Source organism: Trachinotus anak, unplaced genomic scaffold (genome assembly GCF_046630095.1).
Source record: "Trachinotus anak isolate AG129_WGS33_773 ecotype Australia unplaced genomic scaffold, CSIRO_AGI_Tana_v1 ptg000016l, whole genome shotgun sequence".
Taxonomy (NCBI): domain Eukaryota; kingdom Metazoa; phylum Chordata; class Actinopteri; order Carangiformes; family Carangidae; genus Trachinotus; species Trachinotus anak.
Genome location: NW_027273867.1, coordinates 5,854,125 through 5,873,514, shown reverse-complemented (window position 1 = coordinate 5,873,514; position 19,390 = coordinate 5,854,125). Strand labels below are relative to the sequence as shown.

Genomic DNA, 19,390 nt, shown 5'->3' with positions numbered 1-19,390 from the left:
AGAGCGGACACATGACAATCATATCAATCGTTTTATGCAGTTTTATGATGAAAGACCCATTTCCATGTTAATTATGTGTTTTAATTTGGCGGCAAAAAAAACAACAGCATGAGGAGATTAAGGCAAAAGGGGGTCCCGAGGATTTATCAGCGGGATATCTGAAATGTTTAGCTGCCTCAGGAACAGCGGTCACGGCAGTACTGTAAAGTACATTAATTAGATATTCCCGGGGCTGTAGCCCTGGAGATAAAGGACGTAATTTAATACAGAGTAATTGAAAGCAAGTTGCTGTCTCTCTCTGTGTGTGTGTGTGTGTGTGTGAACACGCTGCCTCTCTGTGTGCAGGATTACAATGATGAGATCAGACAGGCCCAGCTGCAGGAGCTCACATACCTGAACGGCGGCTCCGAGGATGCCAAGGTGCCATCGGTGAGGGGCAAGCCAGCCGCCCGTGGAAGAGGGACACCTGTTCCAGGGCCTCCCAGGTAAAATGCTTCCAAGTGTGTGTGTGTGTGTGTGTGTGTGTGTGTGTGTGTGTGTGTGTGTGTGTGTGTGTGCGTGTTGTTGTGTATGCGTACACTTTGTTTCTGCTGGAGATTGGGTATTATTTACAGTTAAGGAGCTACTGGGAAGTCTGTGTTTTTTCTGTAAATGGATGTGCATGGTGTCCTGTTGCATTTTCAGAGTTAATGGTGCCGTTAAGAGTTAGAGCACATTCACAACTGCCTGTGTCTGGTGCAATGATACAAGCAATATATTTTTCCTTGTGTTGTTTTTATAATACAAGACATGCAAGTCACATTAAAGTTTACTGTGTTTTTTTAAGCCTTTATTTCATGATAGATGTTTTTTTTTTCCAATGCCTAAACAATTTGGGCCGGATTTATCAGCGCAAACGAAGGCAGCGGTTTGCAATACGTTTGAATTAGCTCTTGATTTATTAAGGCAACAGCTCCTTGCACAATCAGCTGATCCTGGGACTGCCCTGCAGGAACGTGCTGCAAGTGAATCAGAGCTCACAGGCACAGGTCAGAATGTGGAGTCAAGAAAAAACATCTTGACTCCATAATGTTTATTTTGACCGTAGTTAAAGTCCTTAAAGTCCTGAGAAAATATACATGTATTTCTCACACAATTATAAAATGACGATGTTTATGACTAGTTCATCTTATGAAAAATGAATAAGGAGCACAAAATATATTTAAGCCACCACTGGACGGAGCAGCAGGTCCATCGGCCCAGAGCGCAGCAGGTGGAGGAGGAGATGGTGTTGACACAGCATCTGTTTCACTAGAGTACTGAAGTGAATGCAGTCAAACGCATTAAATAAATGTCGCATTAAGAGACAAAACAATCCTGGAGGATTTTTGCAGCCAATCATTGCCAAGTTTACATGTATTTTTAATGAACCCACTCTCTCTTCATATAGTACAAGATAGAACGTGGTCATTAATAATTATTGCTCTATTTTTCTTTCAATGGCGGAAAAATCTGAAGACTGAAATCTGAACGCAACACTGTCAATGACCACACGTAGACCATCTGTAGTCGACCCCCCCTGTCCTGAGGTGGTTCTGGTAAATCCAGTCTCTGGTGTGGCAGCAGAGCACAGTGTCAGCCTTCAGTACAAAATTTAAACATTCACGACAAGTCATCAGTCTGAGGGAAAGAAAAAGCAAAACCGATTTCCTAATCTGTTTGATTACATTCAGTCGAGCACCCTGTTTAAATCCATGCAGACCAGAGGGAAGGTTTGAGTTCAATTTAATTTATTCTAAATTTGTTCATGTTTTAACTGTAATTGTCAAATTATGTAGAATTGCATCATTCAAATTTTCCTCATGTGTTATTGTAATGATATTTTGATCGAGCTGTGTTTAAACATTAATGCTATTGGACTGGCTACGTCTCATTATCATTAAAAATGAAAATGACAGTGAAAATGATGAGTAATAATAGATTATGACAGAATTTCAAAGACCTCTGGATGAAACCTCTGGATGTTTTTGTGGCGCAACTACCTGAGGCCCTTAAAGTCAGAACAATGGTAAAGTTATATTTGCAGATTAGAAAAACACTATGAGTTGTTTTTGTTACGGTCAAATGGACCATTGTACCCTGACAAACGACCTCCTCTGTTATTCAAGGCCTTGTCGGTGTTCGTTGACTGACAGCGAGCACAGTGGCTCATAATGTCCCTGTACAAACTGATACAGGACACAGCGATGAAATAAAACTTAAACCAGACAAAGACTTCCTGTTTCATGTGATGAGTTCTCTCTCTCTCTCTCTCTGTAGAAGTTGTTTCTCATATTCTACAAGAATGAGTGGCAGGGAAGCAGCTTCTTCTGAAGGCAGAAAAATGAGCCCTGATATTTCTAACTGTGCTGACTGTGTGCAGACTTCAGCAGGAATTACAAAGAGGAGGAGAAACCATAGATGATTGGCATAAAACGACAAGCCAGAAAGCACTGCTGTTACCTTTTTTAAAGTTGCACAGTGCAACTTTGCAAATGGCTTTCTCTTTAATGAAGTTCCCAGGCTGTGTTTCTGGAGGAAACCAGCTGGACAAGAGGGAAAAAACATTCTCTGGACTGAGCTGTGAAGAAAGTTAGTGAAAGTTCAATGAGGACGATGAAGAAGACTTTTCCACTCATTCTCCCCTTTTCTTTCATCGATCACTCGTTCCCAGCCCCACCTATTGGCTTCTCTCCATTCATATATTTCACTCCTTCCCTTTTATCCTTTACTATTCTGTCCTTGTTTACACCATTGAATAAAAGAAGTCTGTAGTTACTTCACCTTTCTATTACCCACACGTCAGCTAATTATGCTCAGTCTATTTCTGTGGTGTTATGTCTTTGTAGTGGTTTGTTATTAAGATAACTTACATGTAAACAAACAGGACTAGAGGGTGTCAAATGACCAGGGAGCTACTGAACAGGGTGCTGTCTCCTAAGGGTGCTGCTTGAACATATGGTGAGAAAAGGATAAAAATTCCAGTTTTATTCAGCAATAAATTTGAGCTGTCAACACTCACTGTACCTGCAGTTCCACATGTTTAGTCATGTGGTTTAAGTTTGTAGGGTGGTGCAGCGGTTGTCATCTTTGCCTCACAGCAAATCTGCCAGGTGCACCCAAAATCAACATTCTCCTCATGCCTGTGTGGGTTTCCTCTGGGTGCTCCGGCTTCCCCTACAATCCTGAAACATGGAGGTTAGGTTAAATGGCGACTCTGAAGTGCCTCTAAATAGGTGTGAATGTGAAGATGAGTGGTTGTCAGTGGTAGACTGACCCCACCCCTACCCAGTGTCCGCTGGGATTAGCTCCAGAGAACTGTCTGTATCAGAAGTGAGGGTTCAGTTTGTTTTGATAAGATTAAGGATTATAATTCACTACATAGCTGCACTGATAGTTTTTTTAATTTACACTTAGCAATAAACTGGATGTTTGCAGCCTGTTTGGCATCACTTTGTTTACACCTCTGCATTTGTTTTTGCCAAGTAGGAAATACTGCACCTGACAGAAATGTCAGTTACTCACAGTTACAACCACAGGGTCATGAGAAGTGACATCTAACCATCCTCCTCCGTCCTTCAGCAGCGTTAGGACTCAGTCCAGAATCAGAGTGGTAACATTCACTGGTCATGTTGTTGACCTATGAACTAACATGTGGAGCTTCATATTATCGTCAGCATCTCAGTAATTTAGTCTGCTCTGATGGAACTGCCTGTAGGAGACATTTACACGTTTGGCCCACTTTCTGATGCCATATTTAATCTGAGACTTGTCCTCCTGTGGTCATTAAGGGAGCAAGAGCCTTTAATAGGAAAACAGCAGTGATAGTAAACAGTGTCTGGTAGTGTACATTGGTGTCCATAAACATTAGCAAAGCTAAGCTACATTTGCATAAAAACCTTTATATGCTAATGATTTCTTGTAGATGCTTGCCTCCCCACTATCCCTGTGAAACCACGCTAATGCCGGCTCCTGTGAGACCTCACAAGCCTGCAAATAAAAATACTCATGGCCATTAGAAGACTTTAACACTGTGTGTCGACGCTTTGCTTTAAAAAGAGAAAAAAACACAAAGTGTTTGTTTGTTCTTTTTTGTTTATAAAAGAAAACACACTTCGTTCCATCAGATTTTGAGATAAACAAGGTCACTGAGATGGGGTATTTGTATTGCTCTGAGTCAGAATATAATTGGCTATGTTTTAAATTACACTGTAATTAGCATTTACCATGCCTAATTCGAGTGTGATAAGACGGGAAGTCCCAAAGGCTCCGACATAGGAAGTCGTGTGCTGTTTTGTACATTTTCACACTCACATGTGCTTCATTTTGATCAAGCTCTGGATGGAGACTTTGTAGCTGTCACCTTCTCCTCTTTGCTTTGACTGTGACTGGAGTTGTTGCTGGTAGAGAAGCCCAGCTCTTAAATGACAATCGACTCTCAGTACTCAACTGTTTGTTTTTTTTTTCTCCGCTTGAGGGTGGTCCAATTTCTATCAAGTAAACATCCACCACTGTCCTTGATAGTCAGAAAATTAAAGATTTCTTCTTTTTTTTTTTCTTTTTGTCCTTCTGCCCCAAATGTGTGATGTTTTGCCAATGCAGTGTGCTGACAGCTGAAATGGAAAGCATAGAAAGAAAATGACCCGGAGAGCAACCTTGGTGGTTTTTTGCTGCTGCTTCAGATCAGTTAACTGCCTCTAAAAGAAAGCTCAGTCGGTGTAAAAAGCCCAAGCAACATTTTACCAAACCACAAGGTCAGACTGCCTTTGATTTCCAACAGAGCAGCTTGACTTTACTTCCATTTTGATTACAGAGCAGGTTTGACACTGGGTTCTGTGTTAATTGAACTGGATAACTGTAGAGATCAGTATCTCACAGCAGCTATTTTTCTGCAGAGAAACATCCTTGTTTACCTAAATATTAAAGGTAAAGTCAAACCCAGAAATGTGCTCTACAATATTTAAAATAATTGTCCCAAAGCAAATGTTTATTACAAGACTGAACATTTAAAGGTCCCATATTCTATACTTTTCCAGTGTGAGCCAATCAGAAGAGAGGATCTGAGCATCTCTTCTCATTGGCTGACTGTTCTCTGAGTGATTGAATAAAAATATAGCAGATTTCAGGTAAACACTCAGAGAAACCAAATCTTGCAAGGTTGGTGAGTCCAGGTGGGCGGGGCTTGGGGCATGGCTGAGACCAGTGACTGCTTTGTTGTGACATCACAAAGTTCCAGAAGTCCTGACGGCTCATTTTAAGGCTCAGTTTCTGAATACAGTCTGTGTGCATTTTTCTGTGGATTGAGGCTTTGATACTTTCACAGCATTAATGTAGAACCTAGACCTGCTTGATAATAAAAAAAAAAAAAACACATGGAAATCTCACTTTATACAATATGGGACCTTTAAAAATCAACAAACATCCATCACTAAACTGGCAGAAACACCAGTTTTTTTCCATGTACATTTTCCTTAATAGACAGGAAAGCAATTCAGCCACAAGACATGCTGTGTTTTGAGTAATGACCATGACTCACTTTCTCTCGACTGGAGGAACCTGCTCTCCATCCTCGCTGTTCTTCTTTCTCCACCTACTCATATAAACCTGACGCCGAATGTATCAAATTCATCGTCAAGTCATTCTGGCCGATGGTGGAAATCACTAACTGGAGTGGAAGTAGACGAGGCAGCTTGACTCCAAACATAATAAATTACAGCACCTCATCATAAAGACGTGGACATATCATACTGTTGCATATAATAATGTCCTTGTAATAGTATCTTTTAATACTTTATCATATGAACATGTTGGGTAGAAAGAGAATTTACTGTGAGTCATCCAAACTATTTCTCCCTCTGATAATTAACAGAATAACAGAATTAGATTTTAAATGTGCTCGTCTCTTTTCATCTAAACCTGGGGCGGATGTTTGTGTCTTGTGTCAGGAGTCGAGGAGGAGTTCCTCCCCTGCATGCAGCGGTGCCCCGAGGAGCGGCACCCAGAGGAGCCCCGCCCAGCCGGGCTCCATCCTCTAGAGGGAGGGGGGTGCAGAGAGCCAGAGGCGCCCCACCAGCTGCCGGATACCGACCGGCTCCTCCTATAGTTCAGGACACGTATGGAGAATATGTGAGTATATTAAAACTCTGAATGAGGTCAAGACCAAGTCACCACTTAGTCACCATTATACAATTACACTTATGCTTGTCGGGGGCTGAAATTATTAGTCTGTTTTCACAGGCTGAGTAGCACTGCTTGTGATAAATTAAGTGCCCCTTTAATTTCCACAACATTAAAATGTACGAGTAAGAGTCAACAACGCATGTAAGTCTGATAACATCCAATTAAGGTGTTTTTGCTTTAGCTGTTCGTAGCTTTGGGAGACAAATAACAAAGATGAATAAGAGCGGGTCTGTGAAAAAGCTGACACATGACTGAGTGTAATCGTTCACCAATGACTAACAGCAACACGTGTGACTAAGTGCGAGACTTTTCAGCGCTGATGAGACTAAGTGCCAGTGTTTAGTGTCATTGCAGGAAGGTGTGTCCTTTATGTAGCGAGGTGGAAAGTGAGGGTGTGGTCATGTTGGGTGAGACCAGAGTTTGTGTCTTGTCACAGGCCTGTTTTTATGCCTCCGCGCCGTAGTCGACCAGGGCCAGAGGCATAATGTTTTCATCTGTCCCGTTCTTGTGAATGCGAAAGCTCAGTAGCGCCTTGAGGGAACTTCTTCAGATTTGGCGCAAACATTCATTTGGACTCAATGATGAACTGATTACGTTTTGATGACACAATTTAACTCAAATGTCCATAAGGATAAAATTAAGTGATGACATTTTATATTCCAAAGGTCAAAGGTCAACTTCAGTGTGACATCATAATGTTCGGCAAAAATACCTCTGGCCATTATTCAGTGCTGTTACTCAGAAAGGGGAGATTGTGTCCTCTATCTTGGCTGGTTGGTGGAGGTGTACAACCACAAGCTGGTAATTCTAGTTAATTAACCATTAGTATGTGCTTTCTCTAACCTCAACCAAGTGTTTTAGTTCCCTAAACCAGATCATCATAAACCTAACCTAAGCTAAACCTAACCATAGTTTTATACATTTGTTTGCCTTAACACTCTTTCTCTAACCTTTTATAGTTGTCATGTGCAGATATTATAGGAAGCAAGAATTTTTTTTAAAGTTGGCATTGCAGGTAAGATATGTTTGCAAAATTGAATCAATATTATGGTATAGTGTTCTTCTCTGGCAACAGGATCGCTGTGGTACAACCAATGAATTCTTCCAGATTTGGGTTGGTTTTCATATTCTAGTCCAAATGTAGTTAGCTCTAACATTTCCCTCTTGTTGCACACATGCAGATAGTTTTGGTTTCATTTGTCCGGGAATTGAGATCTCTATCTTGGAGATTTCTGCCTCCACCCCAAACAATTGTTTAAGAGTGATAAAAAAAAATTCAACAAGAAATTCTCTTTCCACTGTGTCCCAGTTGCTCCAGATCAGAGGTTTGCAAACTGTGATGTGTGGCTCCCCAGAGGGGGATGGGGAAGTTAAAGTGGTGGGTGTGGAGGGAAAGACATAAGGAAAAGACACTGCTTGAACTGAAGGGGTCAGGCTCATTCTGGTCTTTTAAAAACAACTGGAAGTCAGTTATTGTAGTTTTGTTGCTGCAGCAACATGGTCAGCCGTTGCAGGGGCGGTGGTTGTTACACACAGCTCATGGAGGAAACTAAGGTACTTCAAAAACCATGGTGCCTGATTGCTGCAATCAATGCCAAACAACTCAGTCAGGTGTGAACTCAGACATGATACACATTTTTAGATTCAGTGTGACTTACAGTCTCCGAAGATATTTATATATCTGCTATCCATCACAGATACATATTCATAAATTCGCTTATAAATCGAAGAAGAGAAATATTCTTTATAGCTGCTGAACTTCCCAGACAATCACCATGTTTTTAAGTTTCCCTCAATATCAAAAGAATCCAGTGACAGTTGTCTGTACATCCATGGGTGCACTGCAAACACAAACTGCTAATAGCTAATTTGGCATAATTTTAATGGTGGCGAAAGTGAAGAAAACGCTGTAGCCCACAGCTAAATCACTCAAGCTGTGTTTTACATCTTCTACAAATGATGGAAACTGTAGGTGTAAAATTTTAGCAGTATTATCCCCAGATACATGTAAGATCAATGATTTTTTTTTTGTGTCACCATAAAGAATCAGCTGCTCTGGAAAATAAAGACTATTTCTTTAAAGAAAGTAGTTATTGTAGTTATTGCATTGTAGTAGATAGTAGTTCCGATAAATTTCATCTGTGTTATCCACAGAAACGGGAACAATGTGTCTGGATGCTGCTGCTGAATTTTTTCACCATATGATTTACAATGATGTGAGCATCAACTTCCATTTATCTCCATTGTACTGGATTGGCTGCAGAAATATTACAGACAAATACTGCAAGAGGCCTCCACATAACACCAAAACTATATACATGACTATGCACCACTATGTGTGAGAAAACATGTTGTTTGTACAAGTTGAATTCAAGCACTAAACATCTCATCATATTTGATTGTTTGTCTGGAGACATCAAGTGTTGTTGTAGCCATTATTGTGATCTGGTCTTGTAGCTTACCTGCACAGCCTTATGGGGGCCTGGCTGTAATATCAACAGCTGCCAGAGGTGAATATATTAGGCTTAGAGTCAGAGCCTTTGTGCATTAGCCAAGAGAGTCTCCTGCCGCACTGTCAAGGCAAGTTCCCGGGGGACTCCAGCATCAACATCGCATATTTAGCAGATAGAAGGAGAGAGGAGGTGGCCTGCGTTGGAAAATTGCCCCAGCAGCCCATACCTAACCACATCTGACAGGTTTATTCAGAGGTTGCAATTCAAATGCGTGGAGGTCGTAGAGAATGACTCCTGGACCAGCTGTTTCCCATCATTGTCACAGTTGTAAACTGCATCCCCCGACACCTGCACCTGTGTATCTGAGTGGGGGGAAGAAAAAAAAAAGAGACCCCCAGCATCTGCCAGATGATAAATCTAACCACATCGCTGCAAATTAGAGGCTGAATGAGTTGCTCTGTATTATCTGAATATATCACCATCCCAGGACAAGTGTTCTCCAGCGGGTGCTGACAAATAGGTGCTTGTATTCATCAATGAAATGACAAAGAGATGCTTCGTGCTCACATTTGTTGCCTTCATTTATCACTGCTTAGCATTCACTCGTATGCATGTTCCCGCCGTTCTTCTTTGCTGCGCTGCATCGCCACGGGCCAAAACATTTGTTCAGCTGGAGGCGTTTTTCTTCTTCTCTGTTGTTCAGACAAAAGACACCAGACCCGGGTTACCTCTTGTTGATTTTTGTCACGATGACACATTGGAGTACAGTATCTGCGTCTAGATGGGTTTTTTTTTTGGTTTGCATTATCCACCTCCGTCAAAGCTTCTGTTTGTACTAGAAGTATCAGTATCAAATTACTCTGAATCCAATTGTTACCAAACAAAATCACAGAAATGTTATTATCCCATGATCCATTCTTGGCAGCCCCATCAGTCTTGAATGGTTACTATGATTGCAGCCAAATCTCATTTCATGTAATTCATTAGGCACATTCAGATTTCTGTCTTACCTGCTGCTAATCCCATTGGAGAAGAATTAAACATGATGTAATTCTCAATTCAGAAACGAGGATGCATGTCATCCTTTTGTGCAGTCTGAACACTGCCAATATGGAAACCGATCAAAGTAGCAGAACTTCACTTTCATGCTAAATCTAGAGCTAAATGTTTGTGCGACTGTGTTTGTTTCTGTTTACACACAGGCTTAATTCCTTTGAGTGTGAAGACCAAGAAATGTGCAATGCACGTGGGCTGCTTTATTTATGTTAAATCCTCCAGATACAATAATCTGTTCTGAGCATTGTGAATCCTTGCTGACTGTTACAGCATTAAAAAATAAAAAAACCTCATCCCCCTCAGGCACCTCTCTGCATGTCCAGCCCTGTCGAGAGCCAAGCATTGTTAATTGAGTCGTGCTCTCTATGGCGCTTTCCTTGTAGCCATTTTAATCTAAATTGGGTGTAATGGTTGGGAAAATATTTCAGATACAGTAATAAAGAAGCTGCATCCAACTGGTGCCTCAGACAAGACCAGTCATGAAGAGGAGATTGAAACCTGTTCAAATGGGACAAAACCTGTGATTTGTAATAATTGTATAAAATTTAATTATATTTTATCTCTTGAAAATGTGAATCATCTATAATTTGCTCTTCAAACTGCACATCTCAGTAATTTCCCATTCATTTTTTGAAAACACAGCTGTAATTTGTTTTTGTGGGGCAAATTGGTTTTGTTAGCCATGCTAGCAGCATGACTGGAGGGACAGCAATGTCAGAGTGTGGGTCACTCCACAGCTTTGGTCCAGACTGAAATATCTCAGTGATTATTGGATGGATCTCCATGAAATTTGGTGCATATATATTTGGTGTCCAGAGGATTACAGACATACAGACATTCATGGTGTCCAGAGGATGAATCCCACTACCTTCCTCTGATTTCATTAGCAATGGAAGGGTGAACTTTGATTTTTATTTATTTATTTAATGATTTATTTATTTATTTTTTGTTGAACAATTTGGTTTATGACCAGATACCTACAAAACTAAACAGACTGCCATCGCACCGCACTTTGTGTTTAGCCCTAATAAGCAAAGGTCCCAAGTTCAAAATGGGGCTGGGAAATCAGATGATCTTATATTGTGGACGACATCATTTAAAGTTGCTATATTTAGATTTTAGAAGTTCAGTTACTGCTGACCAGCCCATTGTTAACTGTTGAACAGCCAGCTTGCTAACTTCAGCAGGCAATGGCTGCAGGCAGAGAAACAGGAAGCGCTACGGCTGAACTTTCAAATGAAAATACCTACATATAGCACATCATAAATAAATAGATAACAGTGCTGTCCAAACAAGTGCTCCACATGAACTAAGCAAAAAGTGTGTGTGGTTGTGACACCATTCCCAAACAGATGACAATATTGTGGGCGAAGGGTAGCAGCGATCTGACAAACATTGGCAAGAGGCGTCAAAGCAGTGGAAAGATACAAATCACAACTTCCAGTCAAGATTTTCAGAATAAAATCAGAGCCGAAAGAGGATGCAATAGTGCTAACAGAACTGAGTTGACAGCAGTGTAGTCAACAGTGAGAGTAGAATGGGTTAGAATAGAGTAAAGAAGGGTGGAGAGCAGAGCAGAGTATGAGTTAATGGCATCAGTCAGCTGTTTGTCTGGCAACAAGATCCACAACTAATCATGTGATCACATGAGTTCAACTAAATCTGTGGAGATAGGATTTGAGATCATGGATTGTGATTCTACTCAAGATTGTCATATCATGTTTTGGTCAGATCGCCTGTAGTTCAAACCCAGTGTTCAGTCACGGTCTCCCTGTGTGGAGTTTGCATTCTGCCAGTGTTGGTCCAGTTTCTCACCACACTCCAAAAATATGGAGGATGGATAAATCTAAATTATGTGCAGGTGTGAATGTGAATGGTTATCAATGTGTTGTACCCTGCCTCTTGTTCAAGCAAAGCACGATTTGGCTCCACCTCCAGTACTGTACAGCAGAGGCAAGTACAGTCAAGTACGGTTAGTTGCATCAGTGATATTGAATTTCATTTTCCAGTGCAGATGTGTTTCTTTAGGGTTAATTCATGAACGACACAAATTCCTCAGATAATACTTGGCAGATGGAAATACTCTTTGTTTAAAACTTGGCCAAAATCAGAACCAAAGGTGGTAAAACAACAGAAAAGAAAGCAGAGACATTTGTCAAGCGCAACACAGGGTAGTGATACTTCAACTTGATGCATGGGGCCAACTTTTTGGCATCCTCAATCTAATACCCTGAGTAGTATTTCAACCCCTGCAGCAGAAAAGCTTCAGCAAATTCCAGCCTGTTCAGCTCTCTGAAATATGCTGGCAGGAGAAGCTGAATAAATGACACGTAGCTACTTTGAGAAATTTTAGACCAAGACAGATGACCCAGGGTTGCAAGTGCTGGATTATTTGTTTTCTTTAGAGCAATATCATGGGGTGTTATTTTGCTTTTATCGTTAAGGAGTTAAGAGCAGCGTGTGGCACAGCTGTATGGAGGCGAGGCATTTTTCTTTGAACAGATGGTATCGTAATTTAGTCGTCTGGGGAGAACAAGGCTTTTTCTTCCTCTTTTGATTTGTTTAATTTTCTTGCTTTGTTGTTTGCATTTGTGACACCTTTCGGGTTACAGCGCGGGCCACGCAGCAGGTGCTCTTCTCCACAAAGTTCATGATGTGTATTGTTGAACTCATTTGGATTTGGTACAGTGTGCAGGAAATGAATCCAGTGCCTGAAAAGCCTGCTCTGGGTTTCAGTGGCATCCTATCTGTTACAATGGTATTGTAGAGCACAGTGGAGCGGCTGTGATACTGCTGTTGTAACATGCAGTGCCAGGCCCTCTGTTAGTCTTCAGTGGCCTCAGAGGCCAGTCCTTATCTTTTAACAACACACCTCTCAGCCATCCACTGGCATACAAATGAAAGACTCACTTAGGGGCTGTTCTCTCCCTTCTCTGTCTCTACCCCCCCCCCCCCCCCCCCCAGCCTCTCACTGTCACACTAATCCTGTTTAGTGCTGGAAACACAGCGCTGTTGCAGCATTGTTGCGCTATTGTGCTCTCCAAGATATTCTGAGTAAATGATCTATCAGTGCAGACACATGAGATATTATAATAGCCTCGCTCAAGTGTCAGACACCAAAGAAAAGAATCATTTCAAAAGTGCCAACATGATTGATAAACCAGGCGTTTTTCCCTCTCAGCTTCCTTGTAACTCATTTATAGAGTAGCTGCACTAATAAATGGCAATAAGGTGCCATTGTTAAAGTTTAATGTGGTCCTTAATACCAGGCAGCGTTGTCCGATGCGAGTGGACAGCACCTAGATAGAGTCACCGTCGAGATGAGAGGAGGACTCCGTTAACACAAATGGCACACGGTTTGTGCTGAAAGCTAATCAGGGTGCGTAATACCTACCCTGCTAACACTGACTGCTCACACACAGCATCAGCAACATGTAATGTGTACTGTGGCAGCAGTGTGAGTGAGGGAAAGTGAGGTGAAGGTTGATTTGGTTCAGAACATGGAAGCTGATATTAATTAATCTGTCTCGGATGATATATGCATGCTCTGTTTTTGCCTTGTTAGTGGCCTACAACTATGGGGATGCTGGTCAGTTGGTGTCACACACACTTTTAGTCTTAGTCACACATATTTCAACAACTACTGAACATGAAAATTGTTCTGGATGTACCGAGTGAATGATTCCTCTTTCTGATTTGGCAACCACATGACCTTTTTGTCCAGCGCAACCAAAGTCAATTAAAACATCATAGGCACATGTCGTAGGAAAAAAAAAGCCCACACAGTGACAAACAACTCTTCAGGCTCTTCAGATGAAATAAATGATCAGCTAATTATATGTACAAGAGGTGACACAATGGGAAAGTTTTGGATGTGGGAGTTTCGCCAGTGCAACTTCCAGATGTAGATGTATACAGATGTATAGATGTATTTCTACAGATTTCTACAGAGAAACATTAGAGAAGATAGAGAAAATAATCATACAGTGCAGCATGGGTGTATGCATTCATAAACATGTATTGTTAATGTATTTTCTGTACAGTAGGTCTTGGTCACCCACACTCAGTTGGCAGTTTATTAGGTACACCTAGCTAAAACGTTCCATTCTTTCATTTATTAGCCATGCCGCTTAAATAAATAAATCCTCCGTCATGAAGGTTACCATGTTCAGTTTTCATTGAAACTGTTGTAGAGAGCAGTTGATTCAACAGTCTGGTAATTTTGGTGGTGCTCTTGAACTTCTCTCTTGTATTATCCAGAGAGGTGTTTTCTTTATTTAGCCTACCCTCATTCATTTAAATGTGATGGACAAAAATAAGAGAAACACCTGCAACACCTACAGTTCAATGGTGAGCATTATCACCTGCATAAAGATACGACTTATCACAGGACTGTTGTATTAGACTGCATTGGTGTTAGCTGGATGTACCTGATTGGTCTGACAGCTTTTCTGTGTCTTTAGATGGTCTTATAGTTGTGCTGATGGAGTTCCTGTGTTTTGTCACAATTTTTCACCTTTTGTGTGTCAGCGTGCCTTTTTTTCTTGCCTACATAGACCTAATAAATTACTTCTTGAGAGACCTGGATTCAAGCGATTAAACCTTTTTTCACAGGCTATTTCTAAAATTAACGAAAGGACATTGAAATCAGTGATGGATATAAATGGCCTCCGGAAGGTGAATCCTAATGTTTTACCAACCATCCAAACTTTCCTCAACCCTCATGTTCATGGCAGAATTCCCACTTCGTTACAATCAGCTGATTGCCATAAAATTACTGAGTACATTCATACTCGCCAGATGATGAGCCCTTAGCATTTTGGATACTCTTCAAGTGTTCCTACAGCGCCACCCACAGTCCAACATGTCAACTTTGCCTGGAAAATGTCCTCTGTATCTTCTTGGCAGATTTCCAAGAAGGAATTCATTCTCCAGAGGGGATGAAACCGTCAGATTTTAATGACCCTCTGGTCTTTCTTTTGGCAGCGTTATCAGTATGTTGTACATTTAGTCCAAGTCCTTATTACCGTGGCGTGTAATTGGGCATAATTTCAGCCTTTTTTATTTGAGGCTGTTAATGATGAAAATCAGCCAGTGATGGCAGGTTCATGTAATGCTGAACATTAAATTTGTCTCTAAGAACCAACTGGTGACATTGTATGTGGACAGCCTCTGGGCATGATGCTCAGACTGAACTGGCAAAATAAAATCCAAGTCAAGGCTGCTTGACCGCTGGCTCCTGTCCACATGTCAAACTGAGACTGCTCCTGATGATGTAGCTCGGTGCTTTGCATGGTAGCTTTCCACTATTGGTGTGTGATGGTGTGTGTGTTTTTGAATAAAATCCCAGTATAAATGCAGTCTGAATCAAACACATCAAACACTCTGCCTCTTAGATGTTGCACTTATTCCATGTGTGAAAAACAGTGTCATCTCACTACTGTACATGAAAATAAAGAGAAAAGTTTGAAAAGAATAGTTACATGGTATAAAATCAATATTGAATGACTGAGAAAGTTACTAGAGCAATTGTTTAATGCCATAGTAATAATTATGAATTACATTCAGTGATTGAAAAGCATGTCAAGGTAAAGTGACTAAGCTCTATAGGAGACCTGAGTCCCTGCAGCGGTATTATAGAAATGTAAGAACATAGCGCTCAGTATTTTCTTTCCTTTTATAACATCAATAACATTTCCTTCCATAATGCTCAGTTTATTTATCAGTTAATTTGTGACAAGAACTTTTCTGTACATCACTGAATGATAATAGAGCATAAATAAGAGGTTATAGGTTACTGTTGATTTTACATTTCAATTGAGATATGCTGTGTTATAAACACATCCCCCGCTGCCTCCATAGAACAGGAACATTATAATGGATGTAAAAAAAAAAAAACATTTAATCATTATTTCTTATTCATAAGAGACTTCATTTAGCCAATCTAGAAACAAATCAAAGTGAATGTTTGAAGGTGGAGGAGAGTTATTTCTTATGTTTTCAGATGTCTGCTGGGCTTCAGCTCTGAAACTTTTGCCACTGAAACAACGTTGTATTAAACTGTGATAAAAGTTCATGATATCAGTGGTGCAGCCCACGCAGCTCATTATTTTTAATTAATCCCACCTTTTCAGTTTGCTACTGCCAGCATTTCATGATATAGACACTGCTGCTCTGTGTCATTAACCACTGAAAACTCAGCCCTAAAGGCAATTACATGTCTGTGTCTCTGTTTGCCTGATGAACTTTTTTTTTTTTTTTTTTTTTCAGTTCAGATTTTATATATATGCAGCCTAGAAGTGGAGTCCCTAGTCTTACTTTTAATTTCTAATGTTCACAAGTTCACTTTCTATATATAGGCCTGCTGGACTAGAAGCTAAAGTGATGTCTCGGTGCTAATTGACTGTGCTGATTATGAACAGCAAACCGTTCATTTTCCACTGCAGGTATACATTTACATATTTTTTTTAACCTTTTAACACCAGTTTTGTATGTATGCTAAGAAACAATGTGGTATTATTTAATTAGTTACCTTTCAGAGGGCACTTTCTCTTTAATAATCTTATTTATTAGCAAAGCAACTATGGCTGAGTTTGATGTGTAGAAAAAGGCTGTGGTCAGTATGTAGGAACCAGCAGAGGCAGCTGACTGTGTCATCTTGTACAAGTTTTGACTGTCTTCATGTTTTTGTGCTCCGAGCAAGTATCTTGTTTGACAACCCAGTCTGCCTTCACAACCTCGGCTACATGATTTTACATTTTTTCCTGTCGAGGTTCCTGTCATTCAATATTCATACGACCATGTTTGTTTACTCCAGCTTGCAGTAGGTGCTCTTTAACAGAAACAACTTTTAAATAGGAGGAGTTTGAGTTTGAGAAAAAAACAGAGACATTGTTTTAATTTCAACTATGGTGACATTTCTTGCAACAGCCCAAAGTAACTCCAGTTGGAGCCTTTAAGTTTAAGCCTTTGCAGGAGTTTAAGCTTCAGAGACTTTGAATACAGAAACATTACCACGCATCTGTTTTGCTACGTTTGCGTCTGGCGTCCACACTGCTCCAGAGCACCTAAAATTGAGACTTTTGGGAACAATCACACACACACCCACGATCGCTCCCTGATTGGGCCTTATCAGTCCCAACCACCAGTGGTGAAAGCAGCATGGATAACGAATTACAAAGTTAGTGGCTTTGTTGTCTTTATTAACAGCTGTTGTGTAGTTAAATTCTGCATTTTAATGCTGCAACTGCCTCTGCAGTTCATCATTCATAGTATTTTGTACAACTAACTAACAGAGTAGACAATCTGCTTCCTGTTTACACCAGGTTGTGCATGCCGAGTGTCCATAAATGGTCATGTATGTATGTTTGTTTCAGGTGTGGTACTATGGACGGAGCCCATTAGGGATAGGGACATAAAACAGTTGTCTGGAGATAGTGTCGAAACTCTAGTAGTTCAGGTAAAAAGAAATAAAGTGAATCATTTATTTGCTTTTCATTTTATGACTTTAAACTTCTGAAGTTTTACCAATTCATAGATAAAATACAGCTGATTATAACCTGACTCTCATGCACAATATGTGGAAGATAAATGTCGGCTGCTTTAAAGAAAGCTTCTGTAATATATTGTCTAGTACTCCCAGTTGCTATTTTTCCTCACGTTGACCTTTGTAGATTAATAAACTACTACTAAAACAATCTGAGAGCCACTCCAGGAATATAGTCATATTTTATTCCCAAAGACCAAGACGTCTGAAAAAGCTGGTGAGAACATGGGGTTGGTTGACTTAGTCTACAAACCACAGTATCGTCAGTTTCTTTGGTCTGTTGATAATTTCATATATATTCATGATCAGACCTGGTTGTTGTGCCAGATCAGAATAAAACTGACGATTACAAATATCCACCAAGCAGATCCTTTGCTTTATTTGATATATGTATCTTTGAATGAATATCGTCAGGATTTGTTCAGTACTGCTTATTGGTACAAGCCCCTGAGTCAGGTCCAACCGGTCGTCCAACCTGAACAACCACACAGGTTGTTTTTTTCAACCCTCTGATATGGCTGTCTCCTGAAAAAGTGCCCGTACAGTGACAGGTGTACCAGACCTTGGTTGTCATGGTTACTATAATAACAGTCATGGCTTGCTTAGGTTTAGGAAAAGATGGTGATTTGGGTTAAAATAAGTTTTCCTCTACATTAGCTGATCTTTGTTGTCATGGTTACAATGATAACAGCGTGGTTGGTTATGGATAATAGAAACGTCTACTTTCACATGGGAATCAAACACCACTCTCTTTTGTTGACCCATCCATCCACCTCAACCTCCTCCTGACATGGACTTTATTGGTCTATAAACGAGGTCATGTCTGGATGTCACCTCAAAACAAAATATAATTATGGGTCATAATAAATGTACAAATGACCCGTGGAGTCATTTTTTTCAGTAGTACAGTCTTATCCAGTCGGATCCAGATTCTACTTAGTCTAATTGTGTCAGGTAGGGTCTAGCTTTAAGACCTGGGTTTTGGGTCTGTGTGTTAATATGTCCAACACCCAAGTGGATCAGAATGGTCCAGAGCAGAATTATGAATGTCACAGCTCAGAGCTGAGTGAGGGTTTTATTTTTTTGGGAATTTGAACATTGTCTTTTGTCTATTTATCATCTAGTTCTCTACGCAGTAAATTAATTTTAATGCAGGAGGTGAATTATTTTGCTTTGAACTATAAAAACAAATAATTCTTAGCACATTATTATTATTGTATTGTTGCTTGTTAATTGACTGAATTAATTGGTAGGGACTGTGAATATGTAGCATGTTGTCTCTTTAGGTTATCAGCATTACCCACAGAAACCCGCACGCTTACACTGAACATAGATTTGTTATCTTGTCTTTTCCCAATCCTCAGAGTATTTCAGTCTATCTGCCAGACCCTCCACAGGATGTAAACACACCTATGATGTAGTCTCGCAACACTAGGGAACTTATCACCATTAGTTTGCTACAGGCTGGGAAGAGGTTAATTTACTAGAAGACAAACTGAAAATGTGAAATGTTAATCAGCAAAGCCTGTACGTTACATCATGAAACACAAACTGATTCAAATTGCAGCCTAAAAATTACCATTAATAGAAAAAAATCTCTTAACACAATAAAAATAGAGCATTATGAGCTTGAGAGTGGTAGCATTTATCATGTACAGTAGCTTGATTATGCTAAACTGTGCAGTAACATGCATTATTTTTACTTCTTATGTAATGACTGAAAACAAAACTACAAATGTTCCCAGAGTCATGTAACCTCCTTTCTTATGTATAGTCCCTGAAATTGCTTTCCCCAAAAATCATTTCCACAGTCCACTTCACCCTATTTGTCACTTACAAGCATTAACAAACAAATATTAAAATGTTTTCACTGTCGTCAGTGTTGTCATTGTAATTATCTTTGCCCAGAACTGTTCAAAATTTGCCAGGGTAACTATTTTCTCTTTTGTGTTTTAGCTGACAGAAAGGAGGTCATGGTGGGAAATTGCAAATCAAAGTCTACAATTTATCTGCTGGCTGAAAAGTGCTTTTAATTACATCCCTTTTGACAGTATTGCACTCCTCTCTGAGAACTGCCGGTCTTAGTATTTTTAAAGGAGGCTTAATATTGTGAAAACTATAATTGTTGACTAAACTT

General features: G+C 40.2%; 1 protein-coding gene across 2 annotated transcripts in view; it reads left to right on the top strand.

The window, feature by feature from the left end:
- khdrbs3 (KH domain containing, RNA binding, signal transduction associated 3) overlaps nt 1-19,390 on the top strand; it is a 117,674-nt gene that overhangs the window by 75,143 nt on the left and 23,141 nt on the right. For both annotated transcript variants that reach the window (XR_011693931.1, XM_071500611.1), the window contains exons 5-6: nt 346-485; nt 5,964-6,144. Coding sequence is in view for 1 of the 2 variants with exons in the window: in XM_071500611.1 (XP_071356712.1) it covers nt 346-485; nt 5,964-6,144 (321 nt within the window). In the remaining variant the exon portion in view is untranslated. The remainder of the gene's footprint in view (nt 1-345; nt 486-5,963; nt 6,145-19,390) is intronic.